Source organism: Punica granatum, chromosome 4 (genome assembly GCF_007655135.1).
Source record: "Punica granatum isolate Tunisia-2019 chromosome 4, ASM765513v2, whole genome shotgun sequence".
Lineage (NCBI taxonomy): Eukaryota > Viridiplantae > Streptophyta > Magnoliopsida > Myrtales > Lythraceae > Punica > Punica granatum.
The window spans coordinates 14,869,008-14,894,858 of NC_045130.1; the positions used below are offsets into that span (position 1 = coordinate 14,869,008).

The 25,851-nt window shown below is 41.8% G+C and overlaps 3 protein-coding genes across 3 annotated transcripts; 2 read left to right on the forward strand and 1 right to left on the reverse strand.

Annotated features, from left to right (window-relative positions):
- Window positions 1-3,356: 3,356 nt before the first annotated feature.
- LOC116205299 (amino acid transporter AVT3B-like) lies at window positions 3,357-5,160 on the forward strand. The gene has a single exon (XM_031537856.1). It carries the CDS (start codon window positions 3,655-3,657, stop codon window positions 4,909-4,911), a length of 1,257 nt encoding a protein of 418 aa, XP_031393716.1. The 5' UTR covers window positions 3,357-3,654; the 3' UTR covers window positions 4,912-5,160.
- A 5,579-nt stretch (window positions 5,161-10,739) lies between these two features.
- On the forward strand, window positions 10,740-12,433 carry LOC116202691 (amino acid transporter AVT3B-like). The gene has a single exon (XM_031534295.1). The coding sequence runs from the start codon at window positions 10,904-10,906 to the stop codon at window positions 12,155-12,157; it is 1,254 nt and encodes a 417-aa protein (XP_031390155.1). The 5' UTR covers window positions 10,740-10,903; the 3' UTR covers window positions 12,158-12,433.
- A 1,348-nt stretch (window positions 12,434-13,781) lies between these two features.
- Window positions 13,782-22,629, reverse strand: LOC116203467 (actin cytoskeleton-regulatory complex protein PAN1-like). The gene is made up of 13 exons (XM_031535196.1): window positions 22,212-22,629; window positions 19,883-20,981; window positions 19,038-19,247; window positions 18,729-18,955; window positions 18,342-18,416; window positions 17,428-17,499; window positions 17,242-17,340; window positions 17,055-17,126; window positions 16,867-16,981; window positions 15,931-15,999; window positions 15,289-15,658; window positions 15,075-15,192; window positions 13,782-14,976 (listed from the first exon to the last, which is right to left on the reverse strand). The coding sequence occupies exons 1-13, from the start codon at window positions 22,359-22,361 to the stop codon at window positions 14,227-14,229; spliced, it is 3,426 nt and encodes a 1,141-aa protein (XP_031391056.1). The 5' UTR covers window positions 22,362-22,629; the 3' UTR covers window positions 13,782-14,226.
- Window positions 22,630-25,851: the final 3,222 nt, after the last annotated feature.

Genomic DNA, 25,851 nt, shown 5'->3' on the forward strand with positions numbered 1-25,851 from the left:
CAGTGGCGTGGCGTGCCATGTCATATTGTCATGTGTGTATGGTTCGGGTCCGTGACAATGCATAGATACAAAAACGGTTCGTGTCGTGTTGCCGAACGTGTGAGTACAGCAATAGGGAAACCCGGATTTAAATAGGACTCGGGGCACGGCAGGGGTAAATCAATTAAACATGTCGGTCGGGCTCGAGAGCTTTCTTGATATGCATACATGCACCGCATTTTTATTCAATTTCCCCTTCGAAAGTTTTAATAAATTATTACATCATTAGATTCTCTTTTCCTATTATATATTGTTTCTGTAATTAGTTTTCCACATTTCGGTGAGAATGGTTAAATTATATACAAGGTGGTTTTCAATTTCCCTTTGAATTACTAATATATATAGTCACTGCATTTGGATTTTATTCGTCATATCTTTTCTTTTTTTTAATTCCGTCACGATATAATTTTGGTAATATTAGCCTAAATTGAATGTTCAGGGAAATTCACAATCTCTATTTACCGTTTATTTATTGTCTTATATTATTTGAAAATAAAAAAAAATCACTTCAAAAATTCCATTTCATATGCACAATAAGGGAAAATTTTCTATGTAGCTACGTACATTAGGGGTGCGGGACTGAATACCATATTTTCTTTACAATACTTGGACACTATCCAGTAAGAGATCGGTTCCAAGATTTTTGAACCAGACACTACTCTATCGGGATATGAAATCAGAACTTACTTGGAACCTATATTATACAAGATCCGGATATTCTATTACTATTAAAACTTGCATTTTTTCCTCTTCAAAGACACAATAATTGAAATAAATTAAACCGAAAAGATCTCATCTACAATCACGCAGTGAATGGTTTATATGCAATCTTAGTGCTCTAGGCTCACATCAGTTGCATCAAACAACCAAATACTGCTACTAAGTTCATTTCTCCTTAACAGCGTAATGGAATGAGAACCAATATGACTTTACATAACATAAGTAAACAGAAGGGAAGCTTTCGAGCACTAAGAACAATGCCTGCCCTTTGATGCCTCAATCACTACAAAAATTAGCCAAATGTAAATGACAAAACCTGATTTCCTTTTTTAATTTTAGTAATTTTATTATTTATTGAATATAAAGATATGTAAATATAAAATTAAAAATAAAAAAAATAAGTAGGTTCCAATTTTCAGGTACTGATTCCAATTTTGAGTACCCTTTATACTGAAATCAAATCGGAATAAGTTTTTACTAATTCCTTAAATTATTACCCGAATCCTATCCTATTATCAATTGGAGCTACCCGAAACATACCCATAGAATAGCTTTCAACTGGTTCCGAGTATATCCGGCATTTGTGCACACTTCTAATACAGATCCGCCGAGAAAAAAGGTACATACAGACTGTAACTTACCATAAATATTAATGGCCCAGGTCCAGTAGGCTCGCGCGGACCTGGACGGACTCAGTTTACAACCCAATAGCTCGGCCCAGCCCATATACAAGTTTATTTGATTTTGAGGTGATTTGAATATTTTCAGAGTTTAGAGAATGAAATTGCTGGTCGGTAAGCTTTGATAACTTAATTTGCCTCAATAAAACTGTATCGAGCATGGGAATCTGCTCCCTAACTAATCGGGATGTGCATGGATATCGAGTATATCCGAAACCGATCGAAACCTACTCATTATGATAGGGTCTGAATAATATGTATTGAAAATGGGATAGAATCCGAGTATTAAAATAAAGAATTGGTGAAAATCAATTCCGATTCTTGCATATAAAATATCCATAATCGAAACGGGAATCGATACTCGGATTCGGAAAATAATTTCCTCCATTATATATATATATATATAATTAAAATATTCTTATGTTTAAAAAATATAATCACTAGTTAAAAATATGTAAATTTATCTCGACATTCTATTTTAGATGATTACTGATTATATATGGTACATTTTCGATTTTATTTAGCGAGATAAAAAAATTTACAGGTTTTAACATAATATTCGGAACCTGTTATAATACAAGTTCCAGATGGATCGTAGCATCTAGCTTAGCTCCATTAAATCCAAACCCGTGGCCGCCAGTGAGAATAGACGAAGTGGGCGGCTGAGATATTTTACAACGCAAAAATGATGTAATTGGACGGGGCGTCCACTATTTTTGACCTTTTGGTGAGATCATCTTGCGCCTTTATTGACAACACTCCAACCCAACATGTCTTTTCCATGACCATCCCAAAAAAAAAAAAAGAAACATGTCTTTTCTAAGATTACCTTAAAATATCATATTAGGGTCCAATAATACACGCTTAACTTTTTAAAAATATATATGGAAAACTGACGAGCACAGCTGATAAAGAAAAAACTAAAATAATCACAAAAAGGTTTGGCCGATTAAGGATCTTCTGTTAGAGATTTTTTCACGTGAATTTCTAAAATCCTTCTTGGATAGTCGCTCTTTTTTGGTATCTGTATCAAGTTGCCATTCAGATATTTAATAAAAATCAACTAATCTAAAATCGAGATGAGTTGCTCCATCAATGGGTAAAAAATACTCTTTAATTGTGATTTTTTTATTTATAAAATTGAAATATGAAATCTTTTATAAAAAAATGAGAAATTGAATCACTTGAATTAATCCATCCTTACCAGATAATTTTTCTATAAATAAACCCGCGGGAAACACCTTATAACTTGATCGGGATAGATTATACAAGCAAAGATTTTAGAAACCTAGAACGTTGGAGTTCAAGCCCAAAAAAATGCTGAGATTACGTGCAGCCCTGAGCGAAATGGGACCTTCTTGAGTTGGCTAGACTTAGCCAAATTGGACGCATGCAGCCGTACGTTCGATGCGAACATCCCGATTACGTTGAGAAGTAAGGCCGAAGAAGAACGACCATACCATATAGTCAAAATCACATGTAGGAAAACTACGTGAGTGCATGTATGAAGTTGTCAAATTCATCTATAAATAGAAGTACAGCATTTGATTTTGACGTATTCCATTTTTAAAACTTCTTTCGGTTTTTGCCTTCTCTCAAGTCAGATACTTATCACAAGATCAAATCGTGCACGAGATTCCGCTGGACAATTGGGCCTAAGAAAAATTGGAAACTTTTTTTTTTTTGTTTTGCTCGATAGAAAAAAATTGAAAACTTACGCACTTATTTATTATATCTATTAATTTATATATATTTATATTTATAAATTCATAAATAAGTAGTCAATATAACACGATTTTTTTTTGGGGTAAATTCGGTGTAATTTTTTTTTGGGGGTAAAATTCGGTATAACGATATTATTACAGGCTACCTGTCAAAAAAAGAAAATAAGAATATAAATCGGAATAGAATTTTCTTCATAGCCATTTAAGCTTATCCTCTGCATCTTCTTCTTCATCACCTCATCTCATCTTCTCTCATGAGGCGGCCTTTGATCTGATCCTCCGCGAGCTCGACACACAGATCTATCGAGGGAAGCAAAAAGATCAATCAATCAATCTATCCTCTTTGCTCACCTTCTTCCTCAATCTCCCCTTATTGCCTGCAAATCTCCATTCCTGCCCTGCCCCTTCCCGCAGAAGCTCCATCCCCCACCTCCTCCTCGCAGGCCTCAACGTCGCCGGCGCCGTCGTGGTCTTTTCTTGATCGCCCGACCATGGTCTTCGAGAAGGCGAGCTCGTCCTCCAATGCCCTGTCCCCGCCGCCGAGGGAGGACACGCCGCTCCTCGGCAAGGGCCCCCCACTCTCGTCGCAACCCAAGACCTTCGCCAACGTCTTCATCGCCATCGTCGGGGCTGGCGTCTTGGGCCTGCCCTACTGCTTCAAGCGCACCGGTTGGCTCATGGGCCTCCTCATGCTCTTCTCCGTCGCCGCCCTCACCTACTACTGCATGATGCTCCTCGTCCACACCCGCCGGAAGCTCGAGTCCCGCATGGGGTTCTCCAAGATCAACTCTTTCGGGGACCTCGGCTTCACCGTCTGCGGCCCCATCGGGCGGGCCGTCGTGGATGTCACGATCGTGCTGTCCCAGGCGGGGTTCTGCGTCGGATATCTCATCTTCATCGCTAACACGCTCGCCAATCTCTACATCGGGTCTTCGATTTTGGGGTTATCGGCGAAGGGTCTGTACATTTGGGGCTGTTTCCCCTTCCAGTTAGGGTTGAATTCGATCAAGACACTGACCCACTTGGCCCCTCTGAGCATTTTCGCTGATGTGGTCGACCTAGGGGCGATGGGAGTCGTGATGGTTGAGGATCTGGACATCATCCTGAAGAACATGCCCGAGGTTCGGGCCTTCGGCGGTCCCTCCGTTTTCTTTTATGGGATGGGTGTTGCGGTGTACGCCTTCGAAGGGGTTGGGATGGTTCTGCCCTTGGAGTCCGAGACACAAGATAAGGCCAAGTTCGGCCGTGTCCTCGCGATCTCGATGGCTTTCATCGCCGTCACGTATGCAGGATTCGGGGCATTGGGCTATTTTGCTTTCGGAGAAAACTTGAAGGACATTATCACCGCTAACTTTGGGAAAGGCCTAATTAGCACTCTTGTTCAGTTGGGGCTCTGCATCAATCTCTTCTTCACTTTCCCTTTGATGATGAACCCGGTCTATGAAATCGTTGAGAGGCGGTTCCGCAGCGGGAATTACTGCATTTGGTCAAGATGGTTGCTAGTGTTAGTGGTCAGTTTGGTTGCCCTGCTCGTCCCAAACTTTACCGATTTCTTATCGCTGGTCGGGAGCAGCATCTGCTGCTTGTTGGGGTTCATCTTGCCTTCCCTGTTCCATCTTTTGGTTTTTAAGGAAGAGATGGGCTGGAAAGGATGGAGCTTTGATATCGGGATTGTGGCATTGGGAACCATCCTAGGTATCTCCGGTACTTGGTACGCCCTCGCGGAAATTCTATCCGTCAAGGCATAAATGATGTATTAGAATTGTACATCGACTATCCGATAGGTAGCCGGTAGCCGGTTTGGTTGTATTGTTGTTCATGGCTGGACGTGTATATATGTTGTTGGCATTAGACATGGTCGTGATCATCTTCGCGGTTATGTCGCTGGCATAGGTGGATTTGAATATGGTCTCGTGCCATGGTCATGTTCATTTACATTATCAAAGTTCGGGACACAAGGATTGAATGGACAAAAATGAGTCGAGGCTCTTTGTTGCTGTGCGTGTACATAAAGGGAGTTCATAGAGTTCGGTTACAAAACAAAACAGAAAGGATCTCATGATCCCATGAAAATAGGAAGACTAGCTAGCAATATCAGAGAAGCTACCTAATGTTCAAGTAATATACATAACAGTAAATATATACTCCCCTCAAGTTGGAGGGTGATGATTCCGAATATCCAACTTGCGGAGAATAAAAGAGAACATGTCCTGAACAGGTCCACGAGCTAAAGTTCCATAGGAACATGAGCAGTAGTTATAACATTGGACTTCAGGTGTTCGCGTATGAAGTGGCAATCTATGTCAATATGTTTGGTGCATTAATGAAATACTATGTCAATATGTTTGGTGCATTAATGAAATACAGGATTAGTTGCAATGTGTAGGTGCTGCCTGACTATTGCAAAAGAGTCGGGTAATCCAGGAGTGAAGAACACCAAGTAAGGACAATAAGCTGGGGTAGCAACCATGCCCGATATTCAGCCTCTGCAGAAAGATTGAGAAATAATAGTTTGTTTCTTTGTCTCCCCAAAGACGAGATTGCCTCCAAGCGTAATGAAATAGTCAGTAACTGAGTACCGCGTCATAGAACAACTTGCCCAGTTGGAGTTGGAGCCACAGAAAGCGGACAACTCCAAGGAATATGGACGAATAAGAATACTCTGGTCTGGGGAGTGCTTGATATAATGAACTCACACAACAGCATCCCAAATGATCTTTGTCGTGGGTCCAGAATAAACTGAGACAAGATAACTGAGATAACGACGAATGATCGTGAGATAGATGACTCGACCAACAAGAAAACGATAACAGGTTGGATCAGAAAATAGAGAACCCGAGTTCAAAGAAAGACGGTGATGATATTCCGTGGGAAACGCCGATGGACGAGAACAATGATGTACTTGCGTTGACCCGGAAATAAACCAAAATCCAGGCGTGATTCTTCAATGCTGAGGAAAGACTGAAGTGGACCCAAATCCTTGATGAAGATACTTCTTGAAGGAAGCACAATGACGAGCAGAATTACCAGCAATCAGAAGATCAACCGTATAGATAAAGAGTGGCAAGGAAAATGTTACCCTTGGAGAAAGTAAACAGCGATGGATCAGTTGTAAACTGTTGGAAAACCGTATCGGCGAAGAGCTGCTGCGATCTTTGCAAACCAGTTCTGAGAAGCCTGGCGTAGACCATACAGGGACTTGCGGAGACAACATACTTGGCTAGGCTGTGTGGGAGAAAAATCAGGCAGCAGGAACATATAAACTTCCTCGTCAAAATCGCCTTGAAGAAATGCCATGTGCACATATATCCGATGAAGCTCCAGATGATTCGCAATAGCCACATCGAGAGAAAACATCGAAGAGTGATTAGTTTGGGAATGGGTGCAAAAGTCTAGTGAAAATCTACACCTTCGAAAATCCCTTGGCAACAAGTCGCGCCTTATAACGATTACATATAGGCCCATTAGCTCGGCGCTTGATACTGGAAGACCCATTTGTAAGCAATGGGTTTCTTGCCGAGAGGTAGCTGAGTGAGTGTCTAGGTAACCATTGAGCTCAAGAGCTAGAATCTCCTCAGCTACAGCGGCACACCAGTGAAGGGCACGATCGGTTGCAGACCCGGAGATGAATGAAACAGCAGGTCGGGTGGATCTTGGAGGAGAACCAGAAGAGCTTCGATCGGAAGAAAGCCCCTCAGTGTGGGTCGTAAGCTTGTTGTTAGCTGGGCCGCAATCTGGACTTAAATTCGGCCCAGTGATAAGAAAATGGCGGAGTGTCTCGTGTGCCCACTAATTAATCAGATGCTAGCAAATGGTAAAAATATCCTCGTAAAACCGAACATCCCATGATACAAACATCTTCTGGGATTCAATATCATATACTCGCCAACCTTTCTTCCCATCGGGACAACCGACAAAGATGCATTTACGAACTTGTTCCTTGAATTTCTGTATTTTGATGGAGGCTGAATCTGTGCATAGAATAAGGAGTTAAAACGCGCGCAAGGTTTATTAAATATCACTTCATAAGGACTTTTACCCGAGAGAAGTGATGTCGGTGTCACGTTAATAAGATAGGCCGCCGTTAAAACGCACTCGCCCAGAAAATGAACTGGGAGAGAAGCCTGAAATAGAAAAGCTCGAGCAACCTTCAATATTCGATGATGCATCGGTTCAACTCATTCATTTTTTTGAGGCGTGTCAATGCGGGATGTTTGATGTATGATACTTCATTGGGCTGCTTCCTCTAATTATTGAATCCATCAATGTCGCGGAACGGCTTCCTAAAGCCAGGGTCCGGGGCAGCGGATGAAGGCAGCCTGGGCCTGGGTGAGCCCAATCACTGGTGCCGATGCTGTGGTGAGCCGCGCGGGTCTGGTATTATGTGGAGACCTTGGCGTTAGGGTGGTTTTGGAGGTTCGTGGTGTAGGGGACAGGGAGACGAGGTCCGGCCAGGCTCCGGCGTCGTTTCGCTTTCAGGTATGAAGGAAGCCGATCTCCGCCACATTTATTGCGGGAATTGAAGAATTGGATGCTGAGTAAAAATGGAGCTGTTGTCACCTTCGCGTGGAGATTTTGGGGCCAAGAAAACGGGAGAGGACTCATTTACCAACTCTTTTGATCATCGGTGTTTGCTAGAGACGATGAGGATGACAAATAGCTGGTGATGGAAAAGAAGAAATAAAGATGAAGGGGGCGTGAGTCAGAAAAATGGAAAAAGGTGATGGCGGTGACAAAGGAGGAAGGGGGAAGGTGACGAAGATGGCGTTGATGATGAAGGGAGTGTGAAGACGGTGATGGTAGCATTGGTGGTGATGACAGGAGATGGTGACAGTGGTTGGAAGAAGGTGAGAGTGGCTGGGGGGCCATTGAGACGTTGAAGGTGATGGTGGGGAATGGACATGGCAGAGGAAGTGCGAAGAGGAAGGAAGGTTAAAGAGAGAGGGCGGGTGGACCCATCCTGCTTTTTTTTTTTTTTTTTAAATAGATTTATATTGTTTAAACACTTTGGTGGCTTACCTTTATAGCCACGTACAGTGTTAGTGTCACGTGAATAAAATCGATTAAAATTAACGCATGGATAACAACGTGCTAAATAAGAAGAAAAAAAACTCGAAGTTCGTGACTTTTTATGTGAATTTTGAAAGTTTGTGATAAAATTGATTAAAAGAAAAAAGTCGAAGTTTATGACTTTTTATGCTACCGTTCCAGCTGCCCCTTCTCCGTTGACATTTCACTTGTGGGTGGACGACCTCGGAGCTTGTAGCAGGTGCTCCTCGAGTGACCCGGTTGATGACAATAGTCGCATTGGAGGCGACAGTAGTGCTAAGACGTGGAATTGGCTTCCCACCCGGGCGTACCTTTTGCTAAAAAACTCTGCTGCTTTCGGTCTTGTTTCATGTGAACGGACCACGATCCTCTATAGTTCCTCATGAACAACCATGCAAAAAAAAATACAATTAAGAGACGAAAAAGGGGTGTGGCAGATTTAGAGTTCAATCCCATCAAAAATTGGTGGGCTTTCTCTTTTTTCCTTTTGTCCATTTCTATTAGAGATCCTTTTTTTACGTGAAATTTTTTGAAAATTTTCTTGCATAGTCTCTCTTTTTGGTTGTGCCTCAAGTGTTATTCCGAAATCTAATCAACCCCTTAATCCAAATTCTAGTTGAATCGATTCACTCTAGGATAAAACATTATTAATCGTGATTTTCCCATATATAAAACTTAAATTTGAGATCTTATTTAATAGGAAGAGATTTAGAACCACCGAAACTAATCTATTTTGGCTGAATAATCTCCTTTTAACTTACCTGTGATGACAAGGTGGGGGTCGAACACCTTATAACTTGAGGCAGATATTTAAACTTAGAGTTTAACCAAAAGAGGGAAAAAAAATGGGTTAGATTAGTAGAGAAAGGGTGGAACGGAGAAAATCCACGCTAGAAATCTTTTAGGCTATGTTTGGAGGTCATGTTAAGGATATTGATCGGGATGGGATTAGTATAGAGTTAAATCCTCATGGATATTTCATATCCCAATCTAGTATTTGGGGTATGTTTAGATTTGGGATTGGAATATGAGACCGAAATCAGGCAACTATCGTGGTGGAATTACCTCCAAACTCTCTCTCTCATCAAAGAGAAAGAGAGAGATAGAAGGCAAAGGGCATGGTGGTGACCCGATTCCGGCTGCCATTGACCTAAACCGAGGTTGCTTGCATCCCTAGAGGGCACTAGCGACCTCGATTGACTCGGTGGTGGCTGGAATTGGGCCACCACCATGCCCTTTGTCTCCCTCTCTCTCTCTCTCTCTTTGAAGAGAGAGAGAGAGAGGAGAATTTTGCAGCAAGGGTAGCCCAATTCCAACCACTATTGCACCCCTCAATGCTAACTCTAGTTCATAGGCATTTTCGAAAATTACAAAGAGAGTTAGGAGTAATATTGAACTTTTAAATATCAGGTGTACACTGAAAAAGAAATTTAAAAGTTAGAAACCTAAAATATTAGAGTTCAAGCAAAAGAAAGGAAAAAAAAAACAATATATAAAACATAAAATGTTAGATTAGTGGAGATACGCTCACTGATAAAATATACTTGGAAGTTGGATATGAAAAGTCAATAGTATCCCGCAGATATAGACACTTTTATTCGGTTATGCTTCAGAGACAGATTAGCCTCAGCCACTCTTCTCCACAGTCGAGGTGTGCAAGGTCAACCGATATGTGCAGTTCGTAATGGAGCTCCAAATACTATGGAACATATCCTTCGGGGAATGCTCGAGTGCCAAGAACCCATGGGGCGAGCAACTTCGAGGTCTCACAAGTACTTCTGGAATCCATTTCGCTACCCGTAAGTCTTTGGTTGCGGGTTAACCACACATCCGATATATTGGTTAATAAGAACATTTCATGGGGCACCATCTTTTCTTATGCTATTTGGTCTCTCTATGGAAAGATCGGGGCTCTCGAATCTTTAATTAGAAACCCCTCCATGGAAACTTTGTAACAATTTATTCTTCGACTCGCAGCTGAATTTCATGCCACTAAACATGCCCCCAACCATACTAGCTCGCTGCTCGACTCGTATTCAATGTGCCGGTCCCCTCTCCTCCGGGGCACTTCAAGTTGAATACTGATGGGTCCAACCCAGGCAAGGCTGGAGCTGGAGGAGTAATTCGAGATAAGGCGGGAAATTGGGTTCTCCGTGAACCTAGGAATTACAACTAGCATAGTTGCAGGAAGCTAGTTGCTATTCGTCGAGGTCTACTTTTGGCCAAATCCAGAAATTGATTATCGAGAGGGAGATGCTTCATTGATTTATGAATTGGATATGGGGTTTTGGATCATCTACTAATTGTGCTCCTTGAACCAACCATCCTCGATTGCAGGAAGCTATGTGACTCCTTTGAAGAGATTCGACGGAGGCACATCCACCAACCGGAGGATTTATCCATCTATGGTATGGCTCCTATGTCCCTAGGTCTTGATGTAATAAAAAGACAGAATTGAGATTTTCATGCCCCGTCTTCTAAAAGGATCTGTTCATATGATTATGATTATTAATACTATTTCCCTGGTTGGCCAAAAAGAAATGGGACTTTAGCTGAGAGACCCTTCATGATTATAAGTTGCCAAATTTGGCACCAGTAACTGTACGTCCGAATATTTCGGTTACGTATCCAGCCAAAAAAAAAAAGAAGGAAACATTTCGGTTATACGTGATTTTATTTGATCGCTCGACCATGGTCTACGAGAAGGCGTCGTCCTCCAATGCCCTGTCCCCGCCGCCGGGGGAGGACACGCCGCTCCTCGGCAAGGCCCCCCCACTCTCGTCGCAACCTAAGACCTTCGCCAACGTCTTCATCGCCGTCGTCGGGGCCGGCGTCTTGGGCCTGCCCTACTGCTTCAAGCGCACCGGTTGGCTCATGGGCCTCCTCATGATCTTCTCCGTCGCCGCCCTCACCTACCACTGCATGATGCTCCTCGTCCACACCCGCCGGAAGCTCGAGTCCCTCACGGGGTTCTCCAAGATCAACTCTTTCGGGGACCTTGGCTTCACCGTCTGCGGCCCCATCGGGAGGGTCGTCGTGGATGTCACGATCGTGCTGTCCCAGGCCGGGTTCTGCGTCGGGTACCTCATCTTCATCGCCAACACACTCGCCAATCTCTACGTTGGGTCCTCGATTTGGGGGTTATCGGCGAAGGGCCTATATATTTGGGGCTGTTTCCCCTTCCAGTTGGGGTTGAATTCGATCAAGAGGCTGACACATTTGGCCCCTCTGAGCATTTTCGCCGATGTGATCGACCTCGGGGCAATGGGAGTCGTGATGGTCGAAGATTTGGACATCATCCTGAACAACATGTCCGAGGTTCGGGCCTTCGGTGGTCTCTCAATATTCTTTTACGGGATGGGTGTCGCGGTGTATGGCTTCGAAGGGGTTGGGATGGTTCTGCCCTTGGAGTCCGAGACACAAGATAAGGCCAAGTTCGGCCAAGTCCTCGCAATCTCGATGGCTTTCATCGCCCTCATGTATGGAGGGTTCGGGACGTTGGGCTATTTTGCTTTCGGGGAAAATGTGAAGGACATCGTCACTGCTAACTTTGGGAAAGGCCTAATTAGTACTCTTGTTCAGTTGGGGCTCTGCATCAATCTCTTCTTCACTTTCCCTTTGATGATGAACCCGGTCTATGAAATTGTTGAGAGGCGGTTCCGCGGCGGGAATTACTGCATTTGGTCGAGATGGTTGCTAGTGTTAGTAGTCAGTTTGATCGCCCTGCTCGTCCCGAACTTTACTGATTTCTTATCGCTGGTCGGAAGTAGCATCTGCTGCACGCTGGCGTTCATCTTGCCTTCCCTGTTCCATCTTGTGGTTTTTAAGGAAGAGATGGGCTGGAAAGGATGGAGCTTAGATGTCGGGGTCGTGGCATTGGGAGCCATCCTAGGTATCTCTGGTACTTGGTATGCTCTCGCAGAAATTTTATCCCTCAAGCCATAAATGATGGTCTTAGAATTGAATATCCACTGCCGATATGTGGTCTGTAGCTGGTTTGAGGTTCAGTCTGTGCCACTGGGGAGAAAAGATGAAGCTTTTTTGTTCCTCCTCTCCATGGTATGGATCCCAATGTGTATAAGCCAATGAATTGTCCTTGGACGAAGCCGAATAATCCTAGTAGGGGATTGCTGATATTCAAATACGAATACCGCTGCAACCTTTGCCTTTTTGTTTCAGATTTGTTCATTGATTCGATCATTTGCTGATTGCTTGGACCTCTTTCTTATATGGTGCTTCCTCACTTGTTCCTCCTTAGTTGAACTTATGCTGAGCAGTGGAATTGTTCTGTTCATATTATATGAGTATATGTACGGAGCAAAAAGGGGGACAAGGAGATCGCTTGCCGTGTTGATATGGGAATCGGGACACTCGGTTTCTCCGTTGTGAAATGGAAACCATGTATTTGTACATCTTCGGCAGCTGGCTTCTGAGAAATAGCCGATAAATAATTACGGGTGGCAATTCACGTTGTGTCGTATTTATACGTATCGTGTCTAAACAGGTTCGTGTCATTGAAGTCATAACCCGTACACGACACGATTATTAAACGGGTCAGGTTTTGGAAACCCATACATTACAAGTTTAGATCCGTGTCAACCCGTTTAGACACGTTTAAACTCGTTTATCGAAACGTGTCATAATAGGTACACGAATACAAGACACGATTATAAATATTATCTGAACACGTTAACACAACTTGTTTATCCGATCAACTCAGTTACCCGGATACATTAACACGACATATTTATCCGATTAACTCGTTTTCTCGAACACGTTAACACGACATGTGTTGGATTGGGTGAAAGAAAGGAAAGGAAATTAGGTTAGAAACTTAGGAAGTTAGGATTACATAAGGATATTTTAGTAAATTCAAATACATAAACGGGTTATATGATTATAGTAACACGATTAAACATGTCTAAATAAACAGGTTTAATCGTGTATAATCGGGTTACACGGGTTCAACCCGATAAGACACGCTTATTAACCGTGTTTAAACGGGTTGGACCCATTTAGACCGATTATCAAAAATGTCCAACCCAAACCCGTTTAACTCCGTGTCGTGTTATCGTGTCGTGTGAAATATTGCCAGCCCTATACATAATTCTTGAGATTTGTTGTATTGATATGTTTACTCATTACGTGGTACAAGTAAATGCACCAGAACCCATGGTCTAAGATACCAATCTTATTGATCTTTACATTTTCTTGTTCAACCCTCGGCAGAGGTCATTACCTGGGGTTGATGAAAGTGATCGAAATATAGACCGAGTTTTCCCCTACTTTGTCCGAACCAAACAATTGCCGTGTGCTGTGCAATGCTTGCACTTCATTTTGAAGAGTTGAAGAGTGGGTATCTTCAGACTTCATGCCTGCTGAAGCGATTGAGTTACAGCTTCTGAAAGAGGTTACGAGGATTCCGGCTGAAGCTTCAGATGGTCGGACTGTCGAACGAAGTAGTATGTATATATGCAAGTATACATTCCTCGTGGAAGTGTACATGGGAACATTTCAGTCATCAGATTAACAAGAGATGGAAAAGAATTAAGTATATAATGCAAGAAAGTAATAACATCTGTTGCATATACATTAGTTCTATAGCCAAAACAATGCTGAAAAGATCTAACAAAGCAGATTCTGTTATTCCATACAATCAAACATCACCATGGCAATTAGGTACACAACCGTGATAATTTCATGTAACAAAGAATATCCAGAGTTCCTCATCCTGAAGAAATACAAAATGCAGGCCAAGCAAGAACCTATCGAGCTGCCAGGATTTTCACCGAATACAACCGGAAAAGAAGGGAGGAAAGAACTAGTAATAGGCGAGAGATGCACCAAAAAATGATACATTACAATACACTATAAGCATTTTGGCCGGTTGCAGGAGAAAGAGTAACATAGCACACGAGAATCTTGATGCACTAGGATGAACAAATCACACACTCGGAAACTGAAGATCCCAGAAAATGCTGAACTCAAAAGTGTGGCTCTGTAACACTAATCCGCTAAAACGCTCTCCAATTATCAGAACCTTTTTTCGGTGTCTCTCCCCAAGGGTCTGAACTTCTTGGAGTCTCTCCCCAATTGTCTGAACTTCTTGGAGTCTCGCCCCAATTATCTGAAGCTCTCGTCGATGTCTCCCCCCAAGGCTCCGAACTTTTCCTCGGGGTCTCCCCCCAATTGTAGGTACTTCTGGGGGTCTCGGCAAAATTATAAGTACTTTTGGGCGTCTCGGCAAAATTGTAAGTACCTCTGGGGGTCTCACCAAAATTGTAAGTACCTCTGGGGGTCTCGCCAAAATTATACGTACTTCGGGGGGTCTCGCCAAAATTAACTACATTTCTTGGGGTCTCGCTCCAAATATCGGAGCCCCTCCGTGGTGTTTCCCCAAAGGATGTCTTAAATGGGCCTGAGCCAAAGGGATCCGAGTCGTCAAATGAGGGGAATCCATGACCAAGGTCATAGTCTTTGGTGCTACGCATAGAGTCGAATCGACTAAAGGTCTCCCGCTGGGGAAAGAGTCCGCCGTCATGAATGTTGAAGGAATCAGACCTAAAGGAGCTATCAAAGAAAGGCCCCGGCCCTGACACACCCTCCTTGTTATAGGTTGGTGAGAAGCCTGCGTTTGTCATTGGGGTGCTAGGAACAGATTCGTCAAAGATGCTCCTCCTCTGGAAATTAGGCTCGGCAGATGTCCTGATTGGATTTAAGCCTCCAATGAAGTAATCATCTTTGAGTTTGTCATTGTCAGTTTCCTGCAGTATAGACAGATTGAAGTAGAATCAGTACAGCAGATATAGACTAATTTTCCTGTGCTCTAAAATGGACTTTGGTGGCGGATGTCTCTTATTACCTTGCTAACAGCATTAAAGCCCCACACGGAATCAACATCATCATTGGCAAATGTTCCCCATGATGGCTCGTCAAAACTCTTATCACCAGAAAAGACAGATTCTGCAGCCTCGTGATCACTGTCCAAGGAGTAGACATCATTTAAGCATGTCGGTAACATTAAGATATCTTTGCAAATTAAAAAAAAAAGAAATACAAATAGAATAAAATATTACCTTGGCTTTTCTTTGTCAAATGATACGGATGTTTCAGCACTGGTAGTCTTTCCAAAGCCAGAATCCGGGAAGTCCTCTTTAGGAGGGGCGCTCCCAATCGAACTTCTTGCTCTGGGAGAGCCAGGTGCAGATCTCGGAGACTCACCAGTTTTGCTTTTATCATGATGCACTCCGTTCTCCACCACCCCATGTTCATCCACGCTAGAAGGCTTCTCTGACTTTGCATCTTCCGCATGAGGTGAGGCAGTGGGAGATTTCGGACTCTCCTCGACTTTACCTGTCTCATCCTGGGGAGTTGGCTTAGACTTTTCTTTTGGAGGTGCCACCACATTTTGTACGTCAAGAGTGAGCTCCTTGACGAATGTGAAACCTGAGTAAAGAGGATTCGCATAAGCTGGAAGGGAACTGTAGTTGTTGAATGTTGATTGAAGATTAGAAAATAAAACAATCTGTAATTGCCAAGCCATGATTTTGTAGATTCTAATCATAAGCATGGGACCTTGAATTGATGCATCCATGAAAGTTCTCAGACACAGCAATTAAAAGATTGCATGGCTTTAATCAGAGAACGTTGATGTAGTTATATTACAAAAATTCCAGAGTGCTAAATAGAATCATCCGGAAGAAAGGGAACTGAAATACCTTCGTCTTCAAATTTATCCCAATCTTCATCCCAGTCAGCAGCTGTTGCTTGGATGCCAGGCTGCCAGCCTTCAACCAGAATGGAGGACAAGAAAAAGATTAGGTTGCTGAAGTCATAGTTAGCAGTATAAAATGTATATATGGAGAATTAAGAGAAACAAACAGCAGACAGAAATCTAGTTCAACCAAACTAACAAGAAGGGCAACTGATGTAGCAATGGTAATAAAGCAGCTAAGAGTTTGTCACATCCATGTACAGCCATTTCAAAGGCAAATCAAAGAAAGTCATTTACCAATTTTTACAGGAAACACAATCTAGACATCTAAAGTCCTCATGAATTGTTTATGTATTAATGCCTAGAGTTCTCAAGAACTGCTGAGTAGTGCTATTAATGAACTCATCCAAATTAAGACAGTGATTTGGGTACGCAGAAGAAACTTTGGCCAAATCAGACAGTTGCCAACACGAATCAATTTTCAACCCTTAAAAATCTAACACAGTGAAACAGATACATATAGAACATTAGTAAAATAACTGTCTATCACAATCTTGTTCCATTCACTCAAAAGGAAAAATAAGAGAAAATTGACCTGAAACAAGAAAGATTCAGGGGAAGCTTAATGGCTGTGAGATCCAGAACTAGAATCTTGCCCCATAAGCACTTTAGATTACTTACGATCAAGAAATGCGGTACAACAGCTGAACTGCAACACCCAATCTCACTAACTCTTAAACAAACATATTCACTATGAAAAGCAAGATATATCTTTCTCCTCTTTGTCCACATCCACCCCAATATTTAGAAGAAGAGTTGTTTCTCTTTTCATCTATACTGATTGACACAACCATAAATTCTTCCCATTTCATTGTCAAGGAGCAAAAGGTGCAAGTATTTGCAGCTAAGAGTTTTGAGAGTGTAAAGAAGCAATGGATACCAAATGGGAGCTCGACAAGTGAGGTAGGTTTTGCACGTAATCCGTAGCTTTTGCATCGCTCGTTGAGAGATTTCACTAGATCATCGAGATCAGACTGGATACGATTGGCATGATCCTGCATATTCCGGTAATAACCAACATTAGGAAGTCCTCTTCAAAGGAAAAGTTTGGGTAACTCTTAGGCATACCTTAACAGTACCATCAGCATCGCCATCTTTATCCATCCCAAGAATTGCCCGGTAAAGGTCCATCTTTTTCTCCTGCAGCCAAATTTTGAATGTTTCAACACAGATTGCATCAAAGTATGAGACCACAAAACTTCTCATGATTAGAGAAAAGGTTAAAAGAGTAGTTGATCATCCTAAGATGGTGTACCTGTATATCACGAAAAGTAGCTTCTTCGAGAGTCAACCTGGACGCCACATCCCCTGTCTGCCTGTATTTCTCTTCATACTTTTTTGCAAGGACCTCGACCTGAGTGGACATCGAGTTCCTCAACGAAACATTACAATAACCAGTATAATATGGTGTGAAGAAATGTTTTGAGCACAACAGCAATACCTCGCGTTTATCACCAGCAATGCGCTCCATGATTTCATTAAGTCGGTTATCACATCTGCTTTTGTACAGAACCTAATAAAATGCATAGAAATGGAAGGAAACCCAAAAATGTTAGATGGTTAAACCTGCACTCTCCTTCTTAATAGTATTCTGTCTGCATATAGTAAGTATCAAAAATAGAGCAAGTGATTCAAAGTTTAAGCAGAGTACCCAAACCTGGAAGGCAGTGATAGACACCATGCCTTCAATAGTGAATATATCACATATGCATATATCAAAGGCTGTTAGCTTAGAATGTGTTTGGTTTTAGAGTTGAGTTGAGTTTTGGTTTTAATTGGTTTGTAATAATTGTATTGTTGAATTATGAGAAAAAGTGTGAAAAAGTAATGAATAGTTGAGAGAAAGTAATTATTAAGTAATGATTGTATTGTTGAATTATTAAAAAAAAAAAGTAATGAATAGTTGAGAAAATTTAATATTAAAAATTGAATTGAATGATTAAAAAAATTTAAAAAAATGAAAAGATAATGATTGTGTTGTTGAATTGAAGATAAGTGGAGTTGAGTTGAGTAGAGTTGAAAACTTTTGGTTCAAAGTTTCTCAACACCACAAACTTATATTTGAGAAGAAAGTGTGATCCAGTAAAAATAAGCAGAAATCAGTTTTAAAATATGGCAAAGCTTTGGGCAGACATAGGCCTAGGAATCCTCAGATCAAGAGAACACCACTGCAGGCTTTCATGTCGCTTTCAGTTTAAAACTGCCAAATTTATTTTAATATATATAACCATGGACATACAATTTGTGCAGTCTGACATGTAAAATATGACTCAACAAAACTAGAAACTATCATGGATGAGAAAGAGAGATATGTCATCTGAATATTGATGCACTTTGAAGAAGATAATCACTTACAAGTTCCTGCATCTTAGCACGATAAAACTCAATTTTCTCTTTAGATTCCAATATATCCTTCTCCAGCTCTTCTACCTTCAAAGGCATATTAATTGGTCAGAAAAATAAATTCAAAATCAATGAACTCAGTAAGTTTGCAAATGCACAGTGAGGGAAGTTTTCATAAGAAAGCTACTCATACAAAGAAAGTAATTATTCCATTTATTTTCCTTTATTCCATGAAACAGTAAGGCAGAAACATTTTTGTAAGAAACAGGAAAAGATGAAATTATACTCGGGAAACACAACCAACAATGCTGTCATTTTCCAAGATGTAAGAAGGTGTTGCTTTCAAAGAGACATCCTAATTACTCTTGAGTAAGCAAGAAAACAAAAGCAAAAGAATACCTTATTATCAGCATCCATGGCTTCTTGGAACCTTGTATTCAGTGAATTCTGCTCCTCCTTACTGAGTTGGTCCACAAGGTGTTTCTCCAGTACCGGAACTTTTGACTTTTTCTGACTAGCTTGAGTTTCACCATCCACAGAAGGGCCACTGCCAGGGGGAAGTGGAGGCCTCCCTCTGGTTGCAGTTGGTGTATGCTGGCCATGCATCACTTGTTTTTGTTGAAAACCTTCCCATAAAGAAACGTGAACTCAGGCTCTTTAAACAACTAAAACTACAATAAGAAGTTTTCTTTTCACAGGAAACAATACCAGATGTAGGTCCCCAGCCTGCACTTGTATATCCCATTGCCGGCTGATTGCCAGCAGGAAAATCAAAGACGATATTGCTTGGGAGCACTGATGGAAGAGGGTGCCCTTCTCTCTGTCTTTCCATTAAATAAAGTGCAATGCAGAACTCCCTGAGAGAAAGCATGCTATCATTATCCTGATCTGATAAGTCCCACACTTGCTTTAAAACCTCTGACAAACATAAACAGAACATGATGATGAGAAAATAGCCGAGAGAACATAAGAGCTGCAAAATTATGCTCAAATTAGAGATGCGCTTATCATGTCAATTTACCATAAACTAATGGCAATGACTATAATTCTGGTAGTAATTATCCTTCACACAGAAAAAGGAAAAGAAAAAAAAAAGGAAAAATTCTGATTGCATCCATGAGATAAAGACATATTTTACCATTCAAATAGCATTTTTGAGAAATTTTGAACTAATGTGCATCAATCAGCCTTTCAACAAAAACTTAAGAGGTAGAAACTGAGCAACTTCTTCTTATAAGAGAAAAGAGAAGAGTACATTCATGAGGCTGCAAAGTGATGCCATATTTTGTTTGATTTGGAGAAGAATAGTCATGAATCACAAATAGTCTCAAAGCAATCATATAAACTTATGACGTGAAAGACATCAACCCAAGGTCGTTGAAATGATTATTAATGTTTCTACATGACAGATTTCGTTCTCCTTAAAGAAAAGATGACCAAGGTAATGAAATGCACGAATAGCTAAAAAGACGAAAACTAAGAAAATCAATCATGATTAGATTTGTTTGTTAACTATCGGGAGTCTTTAAACTGTTCTTTTCTATTACATATACCTCTAGGAAGCCTCCAGCTTAGAAACAGGTTCCGTGCCTGTTCGCCAGAAATTTTCCCATCCTTGTCCGTGTCTACTTCAACAAATACTTTCATATATTTCTGAACATCAGTCTGAGTCATTTTTGGCCATGGTATCTGTGACTGGCTGGAAGTATAATTCTGTGACACTTGTGAGTTACCGGAGGAAGGTAATGAGGAAGGAGTCAGATTAGGGCCCTGAGCTCCCTGTTTTACGGGAGCATGAGCTGGCTGTTGCTGACTGCCACCCGGCTGCATAGCATATTTACTCTGCAAGGAATCGAAGCCATTTGTTGAAGCAGGAGGCTGCATAGCCGAAGAGGGTGCATTCCCTGTGGCAGACCCCTGCCTAGGTTGAGATTGACTTGCAGAGAAAACATCACTGCCAAAGATTGAGTCAGAAGCAAATCCGTTCCTGGAAATATCCTGTTGTTTGGCATCTTTAACAGGTGGCTTGGGTGGGATCATCCCAGATGGTGCTTGTGGTCTAGGTGGCAAAGAAGCTTTAGGGGCTGTTAATGCAAATTCAGGTCCACTCTGTGTTGCTGAGGGGCCAAATCCTCGGTTGGGGACCTGTGGCATAGAGCCACTGGAAGGAACACTAAGGGCTCCAGTAGACCAATCACCTGCAACACCAGAAGAATTTGGACGAACAGCGCCCCCAGCACCAGAAAACCCTTGTGCTGGAATAATGTGAGTTGGCTGTGATGAAGAAGCAGATGCTGCTTGAGGAGGCCTCACTAACTGACTTCCTTGAGGAGAAAAATGCTGCTGGGTCAGGTTTGAATTTGTCGGCACTGGCGGTCCTCTGTATCCAACACTTTGGGAAGGCATTGGAGCAACAGCCCCAGGTCGCGCAGCAGGAGCTGAGCCAGCAGTACTCAACTGAGGCGCAGGTACAGCAGCGAGGTTAATCCGCGGTGCTGGGATTTGAGCAGCAGTGGGGCCATACAATGCTGCCTTTACAATTTCAGGAGTCAGTTCCCGCTTGCTTTGTGCCACAGTTACAAGTTTAAGAGCATTATAGAACTCTGGCCGACCAAGGAAACCAGTCCGGTTCTGGTCAGCGTAATCCCATATCTGCAGAAGTCGCATAAAAAGCACAGAGGATATTAAATATCTGCTACATCCATCTCTTTGGCCTGAACAGCATATCTAGCCAGATACTTCAACAGACTATTTGATTTTTTGGTTTTTTTCCCTTTTTTCGCTAATGCAAAATATGCATGCTATGTCATACTTCTCGAGTCAAAATAAACCATTATCAGCAGGGATAAGTGGCTAAAATTATGAAATGCATTAGACTGCAAAAATGTGGGAAATATACCATCTATCCCATAAATTTTCCACTTTATCTTATGATTCAACCATGGACTTAGCAATGAAATCTCTCTCCATTGACATTGTAGATGAAAGCCGAAAAAGAAAGGGAAATCACAAGGACACTTGGGACAGTTTTCTCAAGTCAAACACTCCATGCAATTAATTTTATAGTTGATCCATTTTCCATCTCCGAGATATCCATACAATCAGGAATCCAACCCATCTTTGGGATAGAGAAATTCATCCTACCTATTGCAAAGAATTTGAAGAAACTCAATAGTTGCTCAGATTGGAGTATTTACTAATTTCCATTGATTTATACTGGCCTGCGAATGGCAATTGTAGAACATGAATCCTAGATTACTACTGACATATAGCAGTCATCTTTCCTAAATTAACTACTCACTTTGAGATGAACCAAAACTATGTGATGACACCCGGTTATCTTTGGAGAATGACCACTCTAAACTAACTTGTGAAATTCTCAGTGGTACTTCGCAGTTGATTGATACAAAGAACAAACAATGCTGGCTTACGGCAGATGGCCCAAACAAACATATCAATCCCCAGCAGAGAACTTCCCATTTCAGCTTAGAGCAACGCCTACAGTTACTTAAGAATCTAACTACACCTCACAACTAGATAAAAGAGGTAATCAAGGATAAAGAAACAAAAGTTCCAATCACTTCAACGAGTTTACTGCTGTTGATGGTTCGTTTGAATAAGCAATTGCCGAGATCAACTACACTCCCAATCGGGAATGCATTTACAAAACAAAGGTAGAATCAATTCAGCCCAAATTCCGACAGAAGATCGACAATCCTGCTTTAATCTGAGCCAATTTCGTGTTAGTCCAATGAGTCTCAACATTAACCGACAGGCGACCGGGCTTATGTCGATCCATGATAAAACTGCGCCAATTCCCCATCAGCTCAGTCTCCAATGTCGGTCCAAGTAATCTTCCAGCTGTAGGACAGAGGGACTAACCTTAGCAAGCACAGGCTTGGGCAAGCCGGACCCCAGGAAGAAGGAGACGGCCTCCGCGCCACTGATACGGCCATCGCGATCCAAATCGGCTCTCCTGAAATACGAATCGAAGAGATCCGCACTCGGCGCCTGGTTCTGCGCCGATGCCATTCGTCAGAACCGAAGGAGACCTATACCACTGCCGTCTCTCGCAATCGGCCGATCAGAGGAAAGGCGAATCCCCGCGCGGGGGCATTGAGGGCGGTGAGCTCCACGAGCAACGGGCCCGGCCGAGCACTGACGGATTCGGAGAGCTCCGAGCGTGGGGAGGACTGAGCAGGATCGATCGGGTTTTCAACCTCTGCGAATCGGAACGATAGAGAGAGAGAGAGGAGAGAGAGAAGCGAACACAGTAGGCTTCGAACAGCCTGAAACTAAAAAGCAAAATTGATGATTAATTGATTAATAATTTATTAATTTCATTTTCCATTTTTTCCTCTTTTATTTGTTTTTGTATTTCATTTTTCTGCTCCGAACGACAGCGAGATGAAGATGGTGATGGAATATGGATGGGTGATCCAACTTTCCGGAACTACCTTGGGCTTTGGCCCAAGATTTGGCCCAATTTCCGGTCCAACATTTGGCCCAATGTTCGGCCCATTACTAACCTAAGGAATTAGGAAATGCTTTAAATAATCCTACTCGAATGGGGTGTTATTGAACCCTCTTAGCTCACAATTATACAAGGCCATGAGCATGCTCGAAGCCCAATATCTTTTATCGAAAGAGGGCCGAGGCGGAGTCGTGTTCCGCGGCATGGAGATTTAAACAAATTCATGCGCGGTAATACAAGGCATGTCTAGAACGATGAAACTATGAGTTATTCATCGAGTGAGATTAATAAAGATTCTCTTTTTATCTTTGCGGGGTCATATCAAATCAAAACTTTTGAAAAGGATAAGGGTCAATTAGGTGTAAGATCCCATCAACTTTTTTTTGAGGGTAAAATATGGAGCTGAGAAGACATGATTTAAAGTAGATTGGCCAATTGCCATTTGTTAACATCTCTTGTCAAAAGAGACTAGTAATTAAGCCAATAGCGTGCGAATCACATGTCTATAAGTAAATCATAATAGTAGGACATTGGGTCGGTTTAGCTAAATTGGAAATACAAACTTCAAATATATATTCATCTAGAAACTTCATAAATAAAATTTCTAATGTTTTACTTATAGTTCGAGACATCTCATCATCCATTCATGGTTCATGATAATTCATCGTTGTTTAATCCAAACGACCAAATAATCTTCTTGATCTTCACTTTATTGAGGTCTTTATGATCGAGCTGTCTAGAAGCTCGAAGACCTTTCGCCCAGCCGTTTATCATTGATCTTCTTCAGCATCCTCTATGTACCATAGCTTTTAGCTTTCAACTCGATGTAACTCTCTACTGATTGCTGCCTTCTGGCATTGGCTGCTTTTTAAATTTTATCTCTTGTTGAACTGATTGAACCTGCTCTGTAATATCGTTTCATACTTCACACAACTTTCTGATAAACTAGATCGATTTCCATATTTCACAGCCTTCTGGTAAACTAGTATGAAAAGAAAAAAAATTCTCAATAGATTCGGCGTAGTGGTTAATGTGTATTAAAATTTTCATAGACTTATATAGATCTGGCCCATATCCACTTAAAAGCTCAAGCTAATAAGTGGTGGTACTCAAGCCATATATTAACCCATAAATTTTCCTTTTTCTTTTTCGATGTGGAATTTATCCCATTTTATTCCTCAACACCTGCCCTCACGTGCAATCTGTCTACACGTTATCACGTGCCCTTAAACATATGCCCTCAATAATTGATCTCGAGCCAGGCTCTTCTTCCTTGCTCGAGCGAGGGGGGACTAACACGAGGCGCACTTTTGCTGGCACTCGACATACTGGGCCTGGTATGGTGTCGGTGCACACACGCGCGTAGGCATACGCATAACCTAGACTCTAATACCATATTAAAATTTCCATAAGCTTATATGGACATGGGCCCATATCCACTTAAAAGCTCAAACCGATGAGTGGTGATATTCAAGTCATATATTAACCATAGATTTTCCTTTTCTTTTCTGATGTGGGATTTATCCTATTTTACTCCTCCACAATGTGCATCCAAGTTTACACCGAGACCCGAGTTCGAATTCCCTTAGGGTCACCAGAGCGCTTTTGGAGTAATTATCTGCTCCGTGTGCCGCCGGAGGTTCATGGAGCCCCAGGAATTAATCGGGCGAAACCCGAACACCCCGAGTTAGCAAAAAAAAAAAAAGAAGTACGAAAAGAAAAAGACTGGTATACTTTCTTTATATAAAAGCGCCAACTTGATTGAGAGCAGAGTTTCATTGCTTCAACTTGTATACACAAATGTTGCAAGTCATATTTCCCAAGGTCCTATTCATCGACTCCATTCGTGGAAAAAAGACCTCCAAGTTGCACTCTTTATGTACAAGCATCAACTTGATTGGGAGCAGAGCTTCATTGCTTCAGCTTGTATACACAAATGTTGCAAGTCATGTTTCCCTAAGTCCTATTCATCGACATCATTTGTCCCTATGCGGTCGAAGTTGAGGCAGCTGGTTGAGAGTGAGAGCGCTTTCACAAGTATGCAGGAAATTTATGAGGTTTTCATTATTATTGTTGCTTTCATTTCAAGCCAGTGCCCCATAAATCAGGGATAGTTAGGGAATTTTCGTCAACCGTCTTCGTGAACTTGCTAGCTAGTGCAAAAGCCCTTGCAGATAGAATGGGCCCGGGGACTAACAACTTGGATCCATTATTATCTGTACCCTCCTGTTTTCTTGGACTCTAGTTTCTGAAAATTTGTGAGATTTAATATTAAGTTTTTTTTTAAATAATTTTTTTGGGTGGAGTAGGCCGAAGTTCAAATACATTAAATCAAATAAAAGTAACAATTAAGTAATACAAAGGCGAGACGCGATGAGTCTACATACATATTCCGAATAACAAAATATCAAGCCCCAGAAGGCAAGTGCTGAACTTGTGAATGCGGATAGGAAACGATAACACGTGATTAACTAGCCAATTAGCACACGTAATCCCCTTTTGATAAGCATGTTCCGTCAACACCATTAATTGCTGTCGGAGCAAAGGTCCATATGTCCCTCAGTAGTGCACCGTTGCTACCCCATGATGTGCCAGTATGAGATGGATCACCACCACGAATTCTCTGTTAAATCTTCTAACATGGCACGATTCAGCTGACCGACATACAATTACATTGGTAATGAGTTGAGATCAATCGTAATACTTTTTTTCCAGAAAATATCGTAGAGTCGCATTATAATGATACGGTGTGATATATTGATCCGATCAGTTAATTTTGTTGCAATGTGACTGAATCAAGTAATGAATTTATTGTTTCGGAAGCGAAAGGAGATCGACGGACAGCTAAGCACAAGTCCACGTCCTCTCCTTCATTTCTTTTATCCTTTAAGTGGCAAACGAGGCTTGACACATCAGCGCCACATGTCATCTTTCGAGCATCGAAAGCGAAAGGGCAAGCTGTTATATGCTCATGCTCATGCAGAGACGGACAGGTCCATACACATGAGTTGGATGGATATGTGTGTTCTTTTGGATCAAGCATCAATC